This window comes from Bufo bufo, chromosome 5, assembly GCF_905171765.1.
Source record: "Bufo bufo chromosome 5, aBufBuf1.1, whole genome shotgun sequence".
NCBI lineage: Eukaryota > Metazoa > Chordata > Amphibia > Anura > Bufonidae > Bufo > Bufo bufo.
Window position 1 is genome coordinate 361,017,554 of NC_053393.1, and position 18,372 is coordinate 361,035,925.

Genomic DNA, 18,372 nt, shown 5'->3' on the forward strand with positions numbered 1-18,372 from the left:
CTCTGTTATGTCTGTCTGAAAACTAATGTAAAATTAGCAAATCTGCACAGAGGTACTTCAGCGATGCTGTATGAACTTGGAGGCACATTTCATAAAATATGTACAAATACGTGTACTGGATGTAGCATTTTGGTGTAATTTCTCCAACCACAATTTATTCACAGCGCTGGATCCTGAGAAAGTGCACCCTTTCTATCAAAAATATTAATAGCTTCAGTTCAGGTTTAGCTGCTTACCGAGCATATTACTGAAAAGGTTACCTGGAGGATGATATTTCACAGCCAGGTGGCATTTGTAAAAAAATTGATACAAAAGGAGATTTAAAAAAAAAAATCTTTAACGGATAACATTTTAGCCACTTTGGACCTCTGCAAAAAGTTGCATTTTTTTTATCATTAAGTCTTTTCCTTAAACTGGACACTGGTTCACTACAGATACTGGAACATTCAAGGATCCAACTCTCATTCTGTCACTCATTCGTATATGTAGATGAATTGTCCGACCCCTAAAGCCGTGTCCACAACCCCATGTAGCTCTATGCCCAACAATAACTGGCTTGATACTTGTTATGTGGCTCATATCTGGGCCCTATCATCCATGATGTTATCCACTACAGAGATAATGAAGTTTCTTCGACCCACTAATAAAGCATCATTTAGAAAGCCTCCACTGTGCACCTCGGGTGAAGATAGCATTTGATAAGAAGCAATGAACTGAAAGAGATAGCTGTTAGATGTACATCAGTCATTTCCATGCATGTACCAGGCCTGCAGTGTATCAGATCATTATTTCTTTCCATACGTCAGAGCAAGGTAAATGCTACAATGTAAAAGGCAGAAAAATAACATGTCTCGCCCCTTACGATATCATCAAGGTGACTGATTTTCAAGGCATGGTGGGAATTAAACATCGTCATGTATTCTCATGCAATACAGTAACTCGAAATTTACTACCAGGACCAAAATTATAGTAAATAATTATTTCCTACTAATCTCACCTTATCTAATAAATGATTTTTCAGACAAAATGCAGATCAGATCAGTTGTGTAAATGGAAAAGTTTCAGACAACAAATCATCTTACCATCAATTGCCAGTTTAAGGTCAGTAAGCGTACTCCTGACTCTTGCAATCACCCGCTGCATGCGATCAATCTCTTGCCGCAGGAATATATTCATTGGTTGAATGGGGCCCATCTTCTGGAGTCGAGCTTTAACCTACAGATATTGGAGAATGAGCGCAAAGATTTCTACATATGAAACATTTCAAGGAGATGATCTACAGTAGAAACAAAGAAATGGCTTAAGAATCCATATTTTATGATACTATTCCATTATTAGGACATATGGAGGAAGAGCCACAACTTAAAGTGGCTCTGTCACCTGGATCAACCTTGGTTGACACCATATCTGTTGATGGTTTTGTTGTGGAGAAAAACAAGCTTTTGAAATGATGCAAATGAACTATCCGATCACCAGGAGGCGGGCTTATACGGTTCGAGCACCGCTCCAACGACACCCCGACACCCCCTGCCTTTAGATTGACAGCGCTAGACCGCACTCGTGTCCAGAATGGAGCGTGTGGTGCCGTTCTGGTCACGAGTGAGGTCTAGCGCTGTCAATAATGAGGACTAGCGCTGTCTACGCAGGGAACTATCACAATGTGTTAGCAATGCAATGTGATCATTTTCTAGAACTAAATAACAAATTCAGATTTGCTACATCTGCACAACCAAAAGGAGTGAGCATAAGTGCAGAGTACTGTAAATGGAATTCCCTTTAGCCTCTTTCTACTTAATCTGTTTTAAGGGTCAGATAATATAACTGGGGAACAACTGCTCTGACACTTATCTTATCCATCAATACCAAATGGTAAGTGTGCTTTAAAAGCTGTATTTTATATCCTTATATCATGTTAATTCAAGGCGGTTTATGTGCATCTGGGTGAAGGCCAATATGTTGTGTTTATAGCTCTGCCAATATGGGATGAAATTCCCACTGTACATGCTCCTTTATAAGAGCCTGACTATTCTCGTCAATGATGAACAGGTTTTTTCAGGAGTCATAATGAAAGCTGATTTAAACATATTCTTTTCAACCCACCTTCATACAATTTGCTCATCTACATTTTCAGCATCTAATTCTCCTCTGCATTTAGATGACAAACAGACTTTTCCCTCACACTAATACATTCATACTGTTAAAATGTGCTGAAATGCAGCCCAAAGGAGATAAAGACAGGCAATTTGTCTCTCCTCGCATGCATGAATATAGCGCTTGACAAGTAAGAATACAAAGATAATATTTAGCTGGATGTCGTAAAAGCTAAATAAAATGAATACTCTTAATTGCAGTCAATAATCAGCCAAACAACTTATCCTGCCACAATCGTTCACGATTATTGCATCATTTTAATATAAAGCAAATGCATGTCTTTATTAAGGGGGAAGCCGGCTCCTGAAACAAATATTCTATTCTGGAATTAGAAAAACACGCTATACGTACATTAGGGATGCATTAAAGGGCATCTGTCAGCAGATTTGTACCTGATTTGACTTTGATTGACAGGGCCTGGCATGATGATGTTTACACTGTATGGCCCTGTCACTCAAAGTGCAGAGGGCACGGCAGTGGCAGAGAGAGCTGAGCCTCTAGGAGTAACGGCAACACCCCTGTTGCTCCTAAAGGCTCATTTGCATATATAAAAAAACATTTTCTCAGCACTGCGGGCACATATTAACATGGGACTAACACAAATGCCTTCAGCTGCCAAGCACACATGCATCAGCTCAGCCAGTTTCATAGGTACAAATCTGCTGACATGCCCTTTAATCAGTTGTTTTATATGTTCTGATTAGCTTTGGATTTCTTCCAGTTAACAAAATGTCACAGGAAAGTCATAGTAGTAAGATATAACCAAGCATTAAGTGCCCAACTAGAATGACTATGTCATGCGAAATAATGAACACCCTACAGCAGTGGGAAATCTGCATTAGAAAGAAAACCTCTCAATAAAACACCATTGTAGATTGAAATGTTGTGGTGACACTGTGCCTGCTCTGTGGATAGAACTGTTATGGGAGAACTGTACCTGGCAATTATGTTAGCATAGCTCACTACATATAGTTGCATCAATTTTCCGTGTGGAAAAATCAGGCGGTGTATTGATTCAGGCAGTAGAAATGTACCCAATGCTGTGCATACATCACCTACTGGTGGTATCACTGCAGACCTCTCTGCTGCTCCTGTAAGTTAGGGGCTGTAAATTCCCTATAAATGTATATGATGTATATTGGACTTCCACCAATTTCTGGAAATTTTAAGTTAGATTTTATTACACTGAGTGCAACAATAGGCTAAGATCTTTAAAATAATCGTGTATGTTTATGTTGGGTAGTATTTTTTATGCATCACGTTGGAGACCTGAGATGTGATCAATATGAAAAACAAGCAATTATTTCTAAAATTCCTTTGAGAAGCTCAAATCAATAGTTTTATATGATTGGATATCTCAAGGCTGTGTGTAGCCTTCCAGCCTTGGATGTCAGATGTAGCAATGTCAAGTCTTGGAGGCTTACAGTACCTAAGGAATATGTTGTAATGTTACTAAAATAATAGATCAATACTTAAAGTGATGTCAGCAGCAGATGCATGAAGACATTTACGGGTGGTAATGAAATAATCTCGGACACATGGACAAGCATGCACAGCTGGCTTTTTATGGTGCTGCACCATATTTAGTGTGAATTGTTAAACTCCAAGCTAAACATAGCTGGATGACACTTACTTATACGAATGATATTTATGTGTCCACCTATTCTCAAACACAGAAAGCCAATAAAATGAACACGCAGGTACCTCATGTGGAATGTAGTCCTCTGGTAATTTCTCCAACATCTCATCTGCAAGACGTTGGACAATAGTCTCTCTGGTCTCTCCTGCTCCTCCCCCACTGTCCTTCGGCTGAATATTGACTATTGTGCTTAGAGTCTCATTTGCCATGTTTGTTTGGTAAGTTATGTCTGCATTTGGGTGCAATCCAAACACCTTTAAGAAAAACATATTAAATATTGATTACAGGCCTAATGCTAGAGTAAACACTACATGAAAGGCTGCAAAATAAAACAAGAGTGTGCTGTGTAAAGAATAAGCAAACCATAAATACATAAATTGATAAAGCCTGAGCTATGGAGCTTTAAAATGTGGTAATTCTAGTCATACACATTACATAGCTGTCAGCTAAACAAGTTACATTGCATTCGGAAAGTCTTCAGACCCTTTTACTTTTTTCACATTTTGTTATGGTGCAGCCTTGTGCAAAATTAAAATTGAAAAAAAATCATGTTTTTCCCTATAATCCGCACTCAATACCTCAAAATGACAAAAAAAGGAAAAATGAAAATATTACAGACATAAGTATTCAGACCCTTTACTCAGTACTAAGTTAAAGCACCTTTAGCAGCGATTACAACCTTCAGCCTTCTTGGGTATGGTATCACAAGGTTTGCACAACTGGATTTGGGGATTTTCGGCCATTTTTCTTTGCAGATACTCTCAAGCTCAGTCAGGTTGGGGGGGGGAGGACCATCAGTGGACAGTCATTTTCAGGTGTCACCAAAGATGTTTGACTGGGTTCAAGTCACAGCTCTAGCTGGGCCACTCAAAGACATTCATAGAGTTGTCCCTAAGCCACTCCTGTGTTGTCTTGGCTGTGTGCTTAGTGTCATTGTCTTGTTGGAAGATGAAACTTTGGCCCAGTCCAAGTTCCAGAGAACTCTTGATCAGATTTTCATTAAGAATATTTCTGTACTTTGGTCCATTCAGCTTTTCCTCAACCCTGACCAGCCTCCCTGCCCAAGCTGCGGAAAAACACCCCCACAGCATGATGCTGCCACCACTATGCTAAACTGTATGCTGCAGTGATGGTTGACCTTCTGTATGTTTCTCCCATCTGCACACAGGATGTTTGGAGCTCAGCCAGAGTGTCCTTTGGGCTGTTGGCCACCTCTCTTACCAATGTCCTTCTCCTCCAATTACTTAGTTTGGTGGGAGAGACAGCTCTAGGAAAAGTCTTGGTTGTTCCAAAATTCTTCCATTTAAGAATTATGGAGGCCACTGTGTTCTTAGGAACTTTCAGTGTAGCGGAAATTTTTTGCACCTTTTGCAAGATCTGTGACTCCACCCAATCCTGTCTCTGAGCTCTACAGACAGTTCTTTTCTCCTCATGGCTTGGTTTTTGCTTTGCTATATATTGTCAGCTGTAGGACCTTATATAGAAAGGTGTTCAAGAGAAATAGGAAACCCCCAGAGCTACATTTCAAGGGCCACATCAATAAGTCTGAATACTTACAGGTATGTCCATGCAAAATTTAAGTTTTTACTTTTTAATAAATCTGCAAGTATTTATTCACTTTCTCCTTATAAGGTATTGAATGCAGATTGATGAGGGAAAACTTATATTTTTTTCTGCTTTAGCACAAGCTCACAATATTACAAAATGTGAAAAAGTGAAAAGATCTGAAGGCTTTCCGAATACATTTTATCTCTCTTAAACCCCTGTCCCATCCATATACATGCAGTTTGTACGAGGATGCATGTGTTCTGACTGGGGAGAAGGAAGAAAGCCAATGCAAGACTTCTCTGGCAGCTTCTTATCTCGCTGACAACAAAAGGATCTGTCAATTGAAATCCAACTGCCAGACCATTCTCTCCTTCACAATCTGCCATTGAGGAAGATTCTGCAGACTCCCATACACATTAGATGGTTGGCCAGTGCAGTTAAAATTTGCGATTTTGTCTGATACACATCTAGAAGGCCATACACATTAGACATATATAGGACAAACCTGCTGATTTCAGTGGGTCAGGCAACCATATAATGTGTGGGAGGGCCTTTCAAATCTCCCCTGGCCACAGATGTCAGGAAAGAAAAGGTCTGAGTATGATGGTTAGACTCAGGAGTAGATAAGCTGCCTGTCAGAGGTGTCTAGCAGCAGCTCTCACCATTGTGCTATTCACAAGACATGCATGCTTGGCCAAGCTGAACATTCATGTGTATGGTGGGATCGGGAGAGACAGCTGAACAAGCTTATTGGGCAGATAGTAATCTCATGTGGATGTGTATTTTTTACTTATTGTTAGGGTAGAGCAACAGAAAAAAATGAAATTGTAGGTCTGTGGTAACTCTAAATGATGCATCTCATATATGTACGGTATCTTGTTCTTACTTGTGGTGTGTCCACCATTGGCAACTGCTCTATATGCTGGAGAAACTCATCAACTGTTTTACCCTTAGGTATTCCATAGCCTTTATAGAAACAGAATTTGTCAGAAAACATGTGCTCTCCAAACCAGACTGTAGCAAACGTGTTAAGCAATGTCTTATCAAGATCATCAGTGACACGACCACCGTACTGTACTTCTCCCAGCATATAGCGCAGGCAGTTCCAGTTCACTGGACGTTTGGTGCCTATGTCATCCAAATGGTTCTGGACAAATTGCACACTGGCGGCAAAATCTGCTTGGTTAAATTCATACGGGATGTTCCATCCTAGAGGACCGAACTTTCTTCTTTCCTACAGGATAATAAAACAAGAAATATAAAACATTACCACAAAAGTCACATATTTTATAACCAAAGAAGCATGCCTTTGCTATGAGAACACACATTTCTAATCACAGATGACACTAAACTGTGTAAAGTAATTAACACTGAAGAGGACAGTATACTACTACAGAGGGATCTGGATAGATTGGAGGCTTGGGCAGAGAAGTGGCAGATGAGGTTTAACACTGACAAATGTAAAGTTATGCACATGGGAAGGAATAATGCAAGTCACCCGTACATACTAAATGGTAAAACACTCGGTAACACTGACATGGAAAAGGATCTAGGAATTTTAATAAACAGCAAACTAAGCTGCAAAAAACAGTGTCAGGCAGCTGCTGCCAAGGCCAATAAGATAATGGGTTGCATCAAAAGGGGCATAGATGCCCGTGATGAGAACATATTCCTACTACTTTACAAATCATTAGTCAGACCACATATGGAGTACTGTGTACAGTTCTGGGCTCCAGTGAACAAGGCAGACATAGCAGAGCTGGAGAGGGTCCAGAGGAGGGCAACTAAAGTAATAACTGGAATGGGGCAACTACAGTACCCTGAAAGATTATCAAAATTAGGGTTATTCACGTTAGAAAAAAGACGACTGAGGGGAGATCTAATTACTATGTATAAATATATCAGGGGTCAGTACAGAGATCTATCCCATCATCTATTTATCCCCAGGACTGTGACTATGACGAGGGGACATCCTCTGCGTCTGGAGGAAAGAAGGTTTGTACACAAACATAGAAGAGGATTCTTTACGGTAAGAGCAGTGAGACTATGGAACTCTCTGCCTGAGGAGGTGGTGATGGTGAGTACAATAAAGGAATTCAAGAGGGGCCTGGATGTGTTTCTGGAGCGTAATAATATTACAGGCTATAGCTACTAGAGAGGGGTCGTTGATCCAGGGAGTTATTCTGATTGCCTGATTGGAGTCGGGAAGGAATTTTTTATTCCCCTAAAGTGAGGAAAATTGGCTTCTACCTCACAGGTTTTTTTTTTTGCCTTCCTCTGGATCAACTTGCAGGATAACAGGCTGAACTGGATGGACAAATGTCTTTTTTCGGCCTTATGTACTATGTTACTATGTAAATACATCACAAAGATGCTGTAAGTTTTATATGATAAAATGTGAATCCTTATTATTCAACAGTGAGAGCCAGAACTGATAAGTGCCTGCGCTTTAGATTACCAGGGGTCAGATCATATTATTCAAAAAGGCAATCCTAAAACATAACATTTATTTTTAATACAAATAAAATAAGTTGTGTCCACAGATAAAGTGCAAAACAAGATCAACAATTGGGATCAAGGGTGTGTAAACCCCCAATTATACAACAATTAGTATCCCAAAAGGAAAAAATAAATAAAGTGCACGGCGGCACTGATAACCAGCACGTCCTACCAGTACCAAGGGACGGTCAGCAAATCTGTGTCCGATTACTTGAGCAGTATCATACCCATCTGAAGGTGATGTCCAACCACCAGGGAGATGGCAGTGATAATACGCTATGTATGGTCCCTATTGATGCCCTGTGGCTAGCTAACCGCTTCACCCTGATACTAGGAGATATGTAGCAGCCTGACCACAGGGCAGTCATCCTGATAAGGGCGACCCCGTCCAGAACCTGTCCCTCAGCAATAAAGTTCTGTATGTCTCTATATACACTATATACTCCCAGTGTTTTTTGTATATAGGGACATACAGAACTTTATTGCTGAGGGACAGGTTCTGGACGGGGTCGCCCTTATCAGGATGACTGCCCTGTGGTCAGGCTGCTACATATCTCCTAGTATCAGGGTGAAGCGGTTAGCTAGCCACAGGGCATCAATAGGGACCCTACGTAGCGTATTATCACTGCCATCTCCCTGGTGGTTGGACATCACCTTCAGATGGGTATGATACTGCTCAAGTAATCGGACACAGATTTGCTGACCGTCCCTTGGTACTGGTAGGACGTGCTGGTTATCAGTGCCGCCGTGCACTTTATTTATTTTTTCCTTTTGGGATACTAATTGTTGTATAATTGGGGGTTTACACACCCTTGATCCCAATTGTTGATCTTGTTTTGCACTTTATCTGTGGACACAACTTATTTTATTTGCATTACCAATAAATGTTATGTTTTAGGATTGCCTTTTTGAATAATATGATAAAATGTGAATCCTTACACAATGTAAATGGGCTGCCGTTATGCACAGGCACTATACTCCTGTCTTTGTCCATTAGTGGACTAACTCAGGAGTAATTAAAGGGGTATTCCAATTTTAGCAAATCAATCCATTTATACAATGAAAACATGCAATTTTGCAATATACTTTCTGCATTCTGCATGGATTTCATGATCTCTGTTTGCTTTCATTCAAACCGAGCCTTCACCATTTGTTATGATCTGATAGCTGTACTGTATGGCAAAGACATCGGCAACCACTGTATGACCAGAATGGATTTCTATCCACTGGAAATGCACAACAATGTTCCCAATGAATCACAAAAAGCAGGGATATTAACTGCTATGCTGAACAGGTGTGGAAAGTATATTAGAAAATGTTATACTTTTAATTACACAAACAATAAAATTGATTTGCAGAAAGTGTAATATCCCTTTAATGTAAACTTCTACAATCTTAATACTAATAGCGTACAGGGAGAAATAAATAAATGACAAGCACAAGAATGGAAAGGAAAAAATAATGTCTTAATTATGCTATACTGTTGTTACCTGCACTGTTGTATGGAGAAAAGCAACTGCATAGAGCAGTGGTTTCCACTGTGGCACATTGGTTACATCCAGTAGTTCCTGAGAAACCCCAGAATATGTCCTCTTCAATCCTGCCTTTACACCTATTGCCAAAAAAAGAAAATTTTTATGAAGCATGTTGCCTCTTTTCCAATAATACTTTGTGAACATGAGTAATATCAGAAATAATTTGAGAATTCAGTTGAGTAAACCTAAAAGTCTAACAGACATGCATCTATTGGGCAATATGGGGCACCCAAATTCAAAAAATTGGATGATGTGTCCTAGTATATCTGCTCTAGTGGCATTACATTGCTTAAATGTTGCAAAACAAAAAATATATATATAATTTACAATGATCTCCCACTTGTAACTTCAGCCCTTGTCCTCTGCTCTGTTCTGACCATGAAAGTCACGATCAGGTGTCTCTATGCTGTGTTTTACTTATCCAACAATTAAAACAACATTAACATTAAAGGGGTTCTCTGGTAATTCAATTATACTCCCAAAAACCTTTCATTAGTTATAATGTCTTGTTTTGTCTGGAGAGCACTCAAGTACACACAAAACATGTCCTAATCACATAGCAGAACAAGTTACTTCAGAACACTGAGCTAAAGAGTTGCCTCATCTTCCTCTCTACCCTGCTTGTCAGGGATTATAATCTTAAATACAGTTTAATATGATCTTCAACTGAATATCTGGGGAATGGAGTTTATGAGGAGACATGAAGTACAGAGAATAGGGTGGGGATGTGGCTAATGAGCATCAGCTCTTGTATGCAGTTGGCTACATTACCACCGCCTGTCCTGTCCATCCTCTCTCTATTTCATGTCTCCTCATGAACTCCATTCCCAGAGATTCAACTAAAGATCAGCTTTACTCAGGATCATAATTCCTGACAAGCAGAGCAGAGAGGAGGATGAGACAGCTGTTTAGCTCAGTGCTCTGAAGTAACATACATAATACAGACAATTGCAATAAACATGAACAAGACAAGTTACAAACTGGTACAGTCTATTTATCTCTAACTATCTCTCCATGGAGATTAATTTACATCAGTCCTATCACTGCTACATCACAGGGAACGGAAGTGTTTTGTTTTTTTATCAAATACCTAGCACTATTTCTTTATTTTCTGTCCTGGAAATTTAGAAATAAATTGACAACTAGGTCTTACCAATCCCCTTGTCAATAGGATGTGTCCATATTGACAGTGTCACGGTATGAAAAGGGGGAATGTTAACATGGAGTTGTTAACCAAAGAGAAATTGCACAATGTAGAGTTCAGCAAGAAAAGTTGCTCCTGGATTATATCTCAATGGCAAATGTAAGTATTTGTCACAATAGACATGCTAGGAGACTCTGAGATCCTCTTTAATAACTCAGATTTCAGCAGAATGAAAACCTATATCTTTTCATTTGATCTACTGTTTTACAATGTCCATTTTGCATTTAACACCAATCACCTTTAATCCAGTAGTAGGAACATGCATGGAAAACACAAATACCTTGTGATCAGCAGACAGAAATATAGTAATTATTCTAAAGCCTCTAAACTAACACTTCTCAGTTCTACAATATTGACTAGATAGCATGAGCATGGCTTTACAGAACAATATAGAAAGTGAATTATTGTAATGAAGATGCTGCTGTTTTAATGCAGGATCTTAAAGTGTACCCAAACCTTCAATTACACTTCATTAACATCTATTCTAAATGTGAGAGAAATAATGTTTGTAATGCACTTTTTAAAAAACTTTTCCTAGTGAAATGGGCAACTGAAGTTCAGGTGCCTATTGTACTTTGCAATCCATACTCCCACACACTGCTGTGGACTGAAGTACGGTTCCCCTGCAGCTGCACTGAGCACTGTACAAGTCGGAGCATCACTGTTCTGCCTGTAGCAGCGCTGCTCTTCTCAAGCCTGTCATAGATGTTTCTGGCCGGCCTCTTGGTGAAATCAATAGCATTTGAGGTTTTAGCAGAATGGGCACAGGCAAAGCAACAATACAAAATGGGAACTACTGCCTGCGCTTGCTCCACTCTGCTAATACACTGTGTACAGCAGCAATACTCAAGCCTATACAGCGCTCAGTGCAGCCACAGGGAAATCAGTACTCCAGTACACAGTGGTGTAGGGGAGTATGGATTGCAAAGTGCGATAGGCACCTGAACTTCAGGTGCCTATTTCCCTAGGGAAAACGAAAAAAACTTATTAAAGTATATTACAAAAATAATTTCCTTCAGATTTAGTATAGATTTTAATGAAGTGTATTTGAAGGTTTAGGTAACACTTTAAGAAGGCATTCTTTAATAGATGAGATTCCTACTCGGATCACTGAAAAGCAGAAAAGTTGAGACTTAAGTCAAAATACAAAAAAGCTACAAATTAGCCAAATGCTAAAGGGTTAGAAACAACATTACAGTAGTATATATAGTTATTATTACTAACAAACAATTTCTGGTACGCTGCAAGTAAGGGTGCATTTACATCAACAGAGTTTTCTGGCCAACCATTGGTCCCCTGGCCGTTTACACACACAGATCTTTTGTTATACACAACTATTGGTCTGACTGGACAGAAATTGGTTAGATAATCTGTTGGTGTAAATGCACCTTAAGGCCTAGTTCACATTTCAATGATTTGGTGTTTGGTCGTTGATTTCAGTGAATCAGTGATTGTGAGCCAGAACCATAGGTGAAGCCTTCATAGAGATATGGTATAATGGAAAGATTTGGAACTGTTCTGTTTTTTTGACCCGCACCTAGTTTTAGCTCACAATCACTGATGGAAATTACTGCCCAAACAATGACTATGTGAACTGGGCCTTAGGCTACATCCAGACCTCCATAAAGGTAAATTCCCACATGGAGGATTTCCTGCGTATTTAACCAATAAATTGGCACAGGTAAAATCTTCCACTGAATACAGTACAAGGCAAGTAGAAGAGACCTTTAAAGAAAAGCAAGCATGCTAGAGATTTTCAAATCTGCAATTCTGCAGTGGAAACGCCATGGACTTTCACCACGGATTTCTATCACTTTAAATGTATCAGGTGTGAAACCCATGATGAATCCACAGCAGAAAATTTCCACCAAATGTGGACTTGCCTTATATGTCCTTTTGCGTCTTTATTACAGGCCAATAATGAGGAAATGAGGATCAGATCCCACCTTGTGTAATCAACTTTAGGAATTGTACAATGGTCTGATTGCAAGCCACTGTTTAACAATATAATTTCAGACAAAGAGGAGAAATGTACCTTGCGGTGGTTCATTAGTAAATTTTATTGATGACTGTAGCAAATTTATAGGAAACTTGGGGTGAACTTCTGTGGTGATCCATGTTCTGAAACCTTCATGTACAGTTTCTGTGACAGTAATTGTATCCAGTAATTCATCCATGAAGTCCAGTCCTAAATGACAGTTCTGAAGGAGTAACCATCCACCATCTTGCATGGACTGACTTAGAAGACGTCTAGCATGAACCTCTTGCCCCTGGCCCATAGAAATGGCACGACACGGAGCATTCTGTGAACAAAAAAAGCATTATTGATATGAAACAAATTTCTTTTAGTCACTCTTGAATATGCCAAAAGGCTAAGACCATAAGCATTTTTTGGATACAGCAGCTTCATTGCTCCTCGCTAGAGAACTGAAAGATGTGCATAGATGACATTCACATAGATGCAGTGAAGTATATTTGGTAGATACTAGCAAATGTGTTATCAAAAATATCTTTTCATTTTTGGCTGGTATACAAAGTAGGCTTTAGATGTACATGGCTCTTGTGTTAGTATTATACAGTACCTTGGACTTGGCCAGGCGATCAATGTTTTCTGTGGGATCTGAGCCCATGGACAGGAAGCAGATCAGAGGGGTTCGGCAATCACTTTCAGACCACATGGCTTCCATATCAAGAATAAAACCTTCAGCATATCTTACACCTAGAGATTCCGCTATGTAATGTCTAGCCTACACAACAACAACAACAACAACAAAAAGAAAAAAAAAAGAAGAATGTCACTTGTAGACTGGCCATACATTAGGGTTCTCAGACAGCCACTTTCACAATCTGTGGTGTAATCTCAGTTTGCATTGATGGGATGCAGATCAGCAATTTGGCATAAACAACTTATCAGCTACAGAACCTGTCACAGACTGAAAAAACAAACACAGCAAATCAACTGTTCACTAGATATCTGCCATTAGTTGGCATCTATAATGCTCATTGATGTCATTAAAAAACAGCGATGGTCATTAGAATCAGCCTTTTTGACTATTCAAAAAGCTATTCAAATTCTCTTGTGTATGGCCACCCAGATGTGGACATTATTTGAAGAAGCAGCAAATGTATAAGTATTAGTTACAATGACAATACATTTATGGTTTAAAAATATAAAAGAAAACGTTGTATTGGGAATTTGCATATTGTTCTACTACAAAATGACCAGTGAGTTGTACATGTTCACTGCTTATCAGGCTCTTGGCCCTGAATAAAACATATTAAATATAATATGTAATGAAAACTGGGTCAGATCACACGCAACTATACCTGTGCGATAGTACGATCAGGACACCAGCTTCGAATAAGAAGCAACTTTCTAAAAGTATCTAATAGGCCATCATATCCATCTGGTAATGTTGCCTCTTCTGGGGCTTCCTCATCAAACCAGATCTTCCATGCTTTCTCATTCCTAGACACCTGTCCAAGGAGGTTATTAAAAGGTGGCAAATTAGATAACTGCACTAGATTGAGCCAGGTCATATCAAGTATCCATTTTTTCGGTTTTGGCTCCACAGAATTCAGATCTAATGTTGCACCACCTGGAAGGAGAAAGAAGAATAGTTTCTAATTTTGGAGTTTTGTACATATTACCATCTAGGAAACATTGCCTTACCATCACACTAAATGTATCCTACTTGACTAATTTCTTTGAGCCTATTCATCAACCCCTTTCCAAGTTAGGTTACATTCACATGGCCGTATCCATTTTGCAGTACACAATCAACAGATCCGCACAATGCGAATACCGGCTGTGTGCATCCCAATGATATCCATGTGGTGTCCGCATTTTTAGCAGTCCCACAGAAACTAATGGGTCCACGTACTACCAGCAAAAAATGCACAATCAGACAAAGACTGAAAATACAGCCGTGTGAATCAGGCCTTATATTTACTATTAGTGTGGATTCAGCACAGTTTATGTTCAGTATGAAGTTCAATATTTGGGCATTAGGTTTACATACTATCATGCTCACATTATATCTACTGCACAATTTTAATAAAAATGTATCATGCATATGGAGTAATATCTCCCACAGGTTGTCCTGTCTGCCTACAGTGAACAGACAGGCAGTCTTACAGGCCATAGACATAAAAAAAACTGCTGACTAATGTTAAGCGAGCACCAAAGTGCTTGTGTGCTCGAGTAGAACACTTTGCGATGCTCGGGTGTTCTACCGAGCACCCGAGCACAATGGAAGTCAATGGGAGAACCCCAGGCACCCCCTGCTCTGAAGAGGGGAGGGTATTGGGACTCTAGTTCGGCTTAGGAGTCCCTGCTCTGACTCCATATATAGTTATGTCCATATATGGAGTCAGCACTTGGGGACACCCTAGTGTATTTAAATCTAATTTAGCCTGTATTTCAGAAAAGTTTCTGCCAGGATTCGAACTCACGACCTTCTGTATTAGAGGCAAGGCACTTAACCACACAGCTATAAGAGCTGCATAGCCAGTTATAAAAAAAAAAAAAAGAGACTTCTACTGTACTAAAATGTTTTTTAGTAGTAATTTTTTGCATCTATTATTATGCTCTGGGATTAACTGTTACCCAATAAAATATAAAACCCGACAGCAAGTACTGACAAAACATCTGCATATTGTACCTTTAATGAAAGTCTGGAATTCATTGTGAGAGATTTTCTTAGCTTGCAGGTCTATCTTTAATGCCATGAGCAAAGAGAACAGAAACTTGTGGTCTTCATACAGGCCTTGAGCAGTGTACTTAAACACTTCGAAGGTAAGGTACTCAATGATGTTTGCAATTCTCTTGGCAGTCAGTTGAGATTTCACCGACCTTTCCATCGACAAGTCGAAGATACCCAGAAACTGGCGGAGTGATGTCTGATACATTACATTCACCAGGCTCATTTCCACAATAAGGAAGTAGAGGATGCTGCCACGCGTTGCTACAGGGCGATACTCCTCTCGAGCTGTATTAATCTTCAACTCTGTTTCTGCTGCAATCGTCAGCTTCTCACTGACCTTGAAAAACCAAGACCCGCAGCACATTTATAATTCATTTATATGAAGCAAAGTAAGTCTTGTCTGCAGACATTTAGAAATCTCAGGCTACTTTGTATTTTATCAGTAAAAATAAGTTGAACATGTTGTGTAGTACAAACAAAACTAAACTCATTTATTTCTTCTGAATGTAGAAGTGTTTGAGGGCTCCCAACACATGGACGCATAGGTAGTCCTTTATGAGCAGCTGCTGGTACATGCCATGATGTATGGAACTGAACACTATGTATGACAGAAATCTGTATTGGAGGGATAGTAGAGACCCATATACAGGTGAAACTCTAAAAATTTGAATATCGTGCAAAATTCATTTTTTTTCGGTAATGCAACTTAAAAGGTGAAACTAATATATGAGATAGACTCATTACTTGCAAAGCGAGATATTTAAAGCCTTTATTTGTTATAATTTGGATGATTATGTCTTATAGCTTATGAAACCCCATAAGCTACCCTTTGCTTAGGGGGTATGGATTAATTAGCTGACTAGAGTGTGACACTTTGAGCCTAGAATATTGAACCTTTTCACAATATTCAAATTTTAAGTTGCATTACTGAAATAAATGAACTTTTGCACGATATTCTAATTTTTCGAGTTTCACCTATAATCACAGATTTGACTTAAATCTAATAAACCTATGATTCCTGTATACTCTAATAGGATACAAAATGTGTTGTGAACTTGGCCATACAGATCAGAACTTTTGGCTATAGGCTTACATGCTAAGTTTACTATTGACATTTCCACACATTGAGAACTACCATAAATCTATGCCAACACAAATGTTCCATATTTCTTTTTTATTTTAATCCTGCAACATATACTGTAAAATGCTGAGATATTTAAATGCTGAGCAATTTTTACTGCTAAATGTTACCAACAAAACTACTTGACGGCTTCCAAAAGGCAAATTATTCTTACAAATGAAGATTATATTAGCCAAATAAGTCTTTAAACAGCAGGCAGAATTATATTTTCCTCTGACATAAATGTTTCATTTTCTTGGAGCAACTTTAATTGTAACGCATTTATTATGACTACTTTTTAATCGCATCTGGGACTGATACAATAACTTTTTTATCCATTGTACTATGTCTTGGCAAATGTTTCAGCAACATTAATAATGAAATGCATAGAGCCAGATTGTGGTATGATGTGTTGATATCTACATCTCTAGTCTATTAGCACCACAACATCATTATTTATCCGTATTACATGACATCCTCATATATTTTATGCTGTTAGTTTGTGCAGTCACATTATAACAAAAAAATATAAAAACTAGGTAAAATATATAACTGATATGCCATACCTCCTCTGCTGTGGTTTTTGTAATCCTAAGAACCTCGATTAGAGACTCATCTTCTACAAGAGAACCTTGTGTGCTGGTAAGGCGGAATAAGAGATTGTCCTCGAGCTCCTGCATTTTCCTCTTGTTTGAAGTCACTTCTTCCATTAGCTTGACCCTCTCAGCTTCTAGCTCCTAATAACATGAGTGCAAGGAAATGTGGGCTTATCATCCCAATGCAGAATACAGCAATTTCATGGAGAAACGTTAATTTTCAGTTATAATTTTCACATTTTTTATAGCAGAGTAGGAATTTCCTTCCCTGTAGGCAAGCAGTTACTAATACATGCTTTGTTGCACATTTTAAGGTGATTTATTTAATGCCTAGTTGTGAATGCAGAAACCCAGACGAGATTACTGTTTTACGTGTTTTGGTCAAAATAGTTAACGTGCCCAGTAAAAGAGCACTTGCACTTCCTTCAAGTGACAATTCTCTATTCTAGCTTTTGTCCCCTGTTCTGCAGCTATCACATCACTGTTGTGATGGTGTCTACTAGGACAGGGGTGATAAATTCTGATGCTGCAAATAGACCTTTCCTCCTCTTTATATACCCAGGGATAAAATATGTAACAAATTTATGGTGTGTGCTAAATCTATTATTTACCCATGTAAAACTGATCCCTTGCAAAATGTGCTTTAAGAGTTTCACATGTGACACAATGAACAGACTTTAGAAACAGTTTACGCAATTTATTTGGGGGAAGTTGGTCTATTCTGTACAACCAATTCCAATGTCTTTGAGTGAGCAGGTAACGCTGCCTAGACTAGCCAAATGAAATAAATAGAGCCGTGCTGTAATCAAATCCACTTGCAAGAGTGGGTTCAAAGCTTCAAATGACCAGACTCTAAGGTCGTTGATTGAACAACAATAGAAAGGAATTGAAAACGGCTCCACTGAGGAGCGGAAACATTGCGCTGTAAACTATGGGTGAAAAAAATCTACCTTTGGCTGGAAACTACTGGAGTACTATGTCATTCCTTTCTGAAGTGGTTGAGTTGCTTAGTCTATATTGCCTTAACCAGACTGCCTCATAAAATACTTCATTGGGTTACACCTGTCTAATTTTGACCAACAATGTAGGTGAAAATAGCGATGTTGTCCAAGGTAGCCAGTCAAAATCCGGCTTCCATAAAGTTTTGCTATGGACAATGCTATGGTTTGTGACTGGTGCAATGGTATGCAACTACTGTATATAAAACAGATGTGAAAACGTCATTGAGGTACTACTTAAATTCAGGGCTACCTTATAAATGATTTCCCTTACTTATGCCATCACCATTAAAGAAAACTAGTGAACAAGAGACTAAATATTATGTGAATAAAATGGGAGTCTTGATCTCCTGTATAAAACAAAGCTTTGATTTTC

At 38.9% G+C, this 18,372-nt stretch overlaps 1 protein-coding gene across 1 annotated transcript in view; it reads right to left on the bottom strand.

Moving 5' to 3' along the window:
• Window positions 1–18,372, bottom strand: part of LOC121001312 (dynein heavy chain 5, axonemal-like) — a 304,445-nt gene that overhangs the window by 27,835 nt on the left and 258,238 nt on the right. The window contains 9 exon segments of the mRNA XM_040432320.1: window positions 1,083–1,215; window positions 3,856–4,044; window positions 6,225–6,572; window positions 9,328–9,449; window positions 12,612–12,879; window positions 13,159–13,323; window positions 13,904–14,175; window positions 15,241–15,619; window positions 16,969–17,139. Of these exon segments, the coding sequence (XP_040288254.1) occupies window positions 1,083–1,215; window positions 3,856–4,044; window positions 6,225–6,572; window positions 9,328–9,449; window positions 12,612–12,879; window positions 13,159–13,323; window positions 13,904–14,175; window positions 15,241–15,619; window positions 16,969–17,139 (2,047 nt within the window).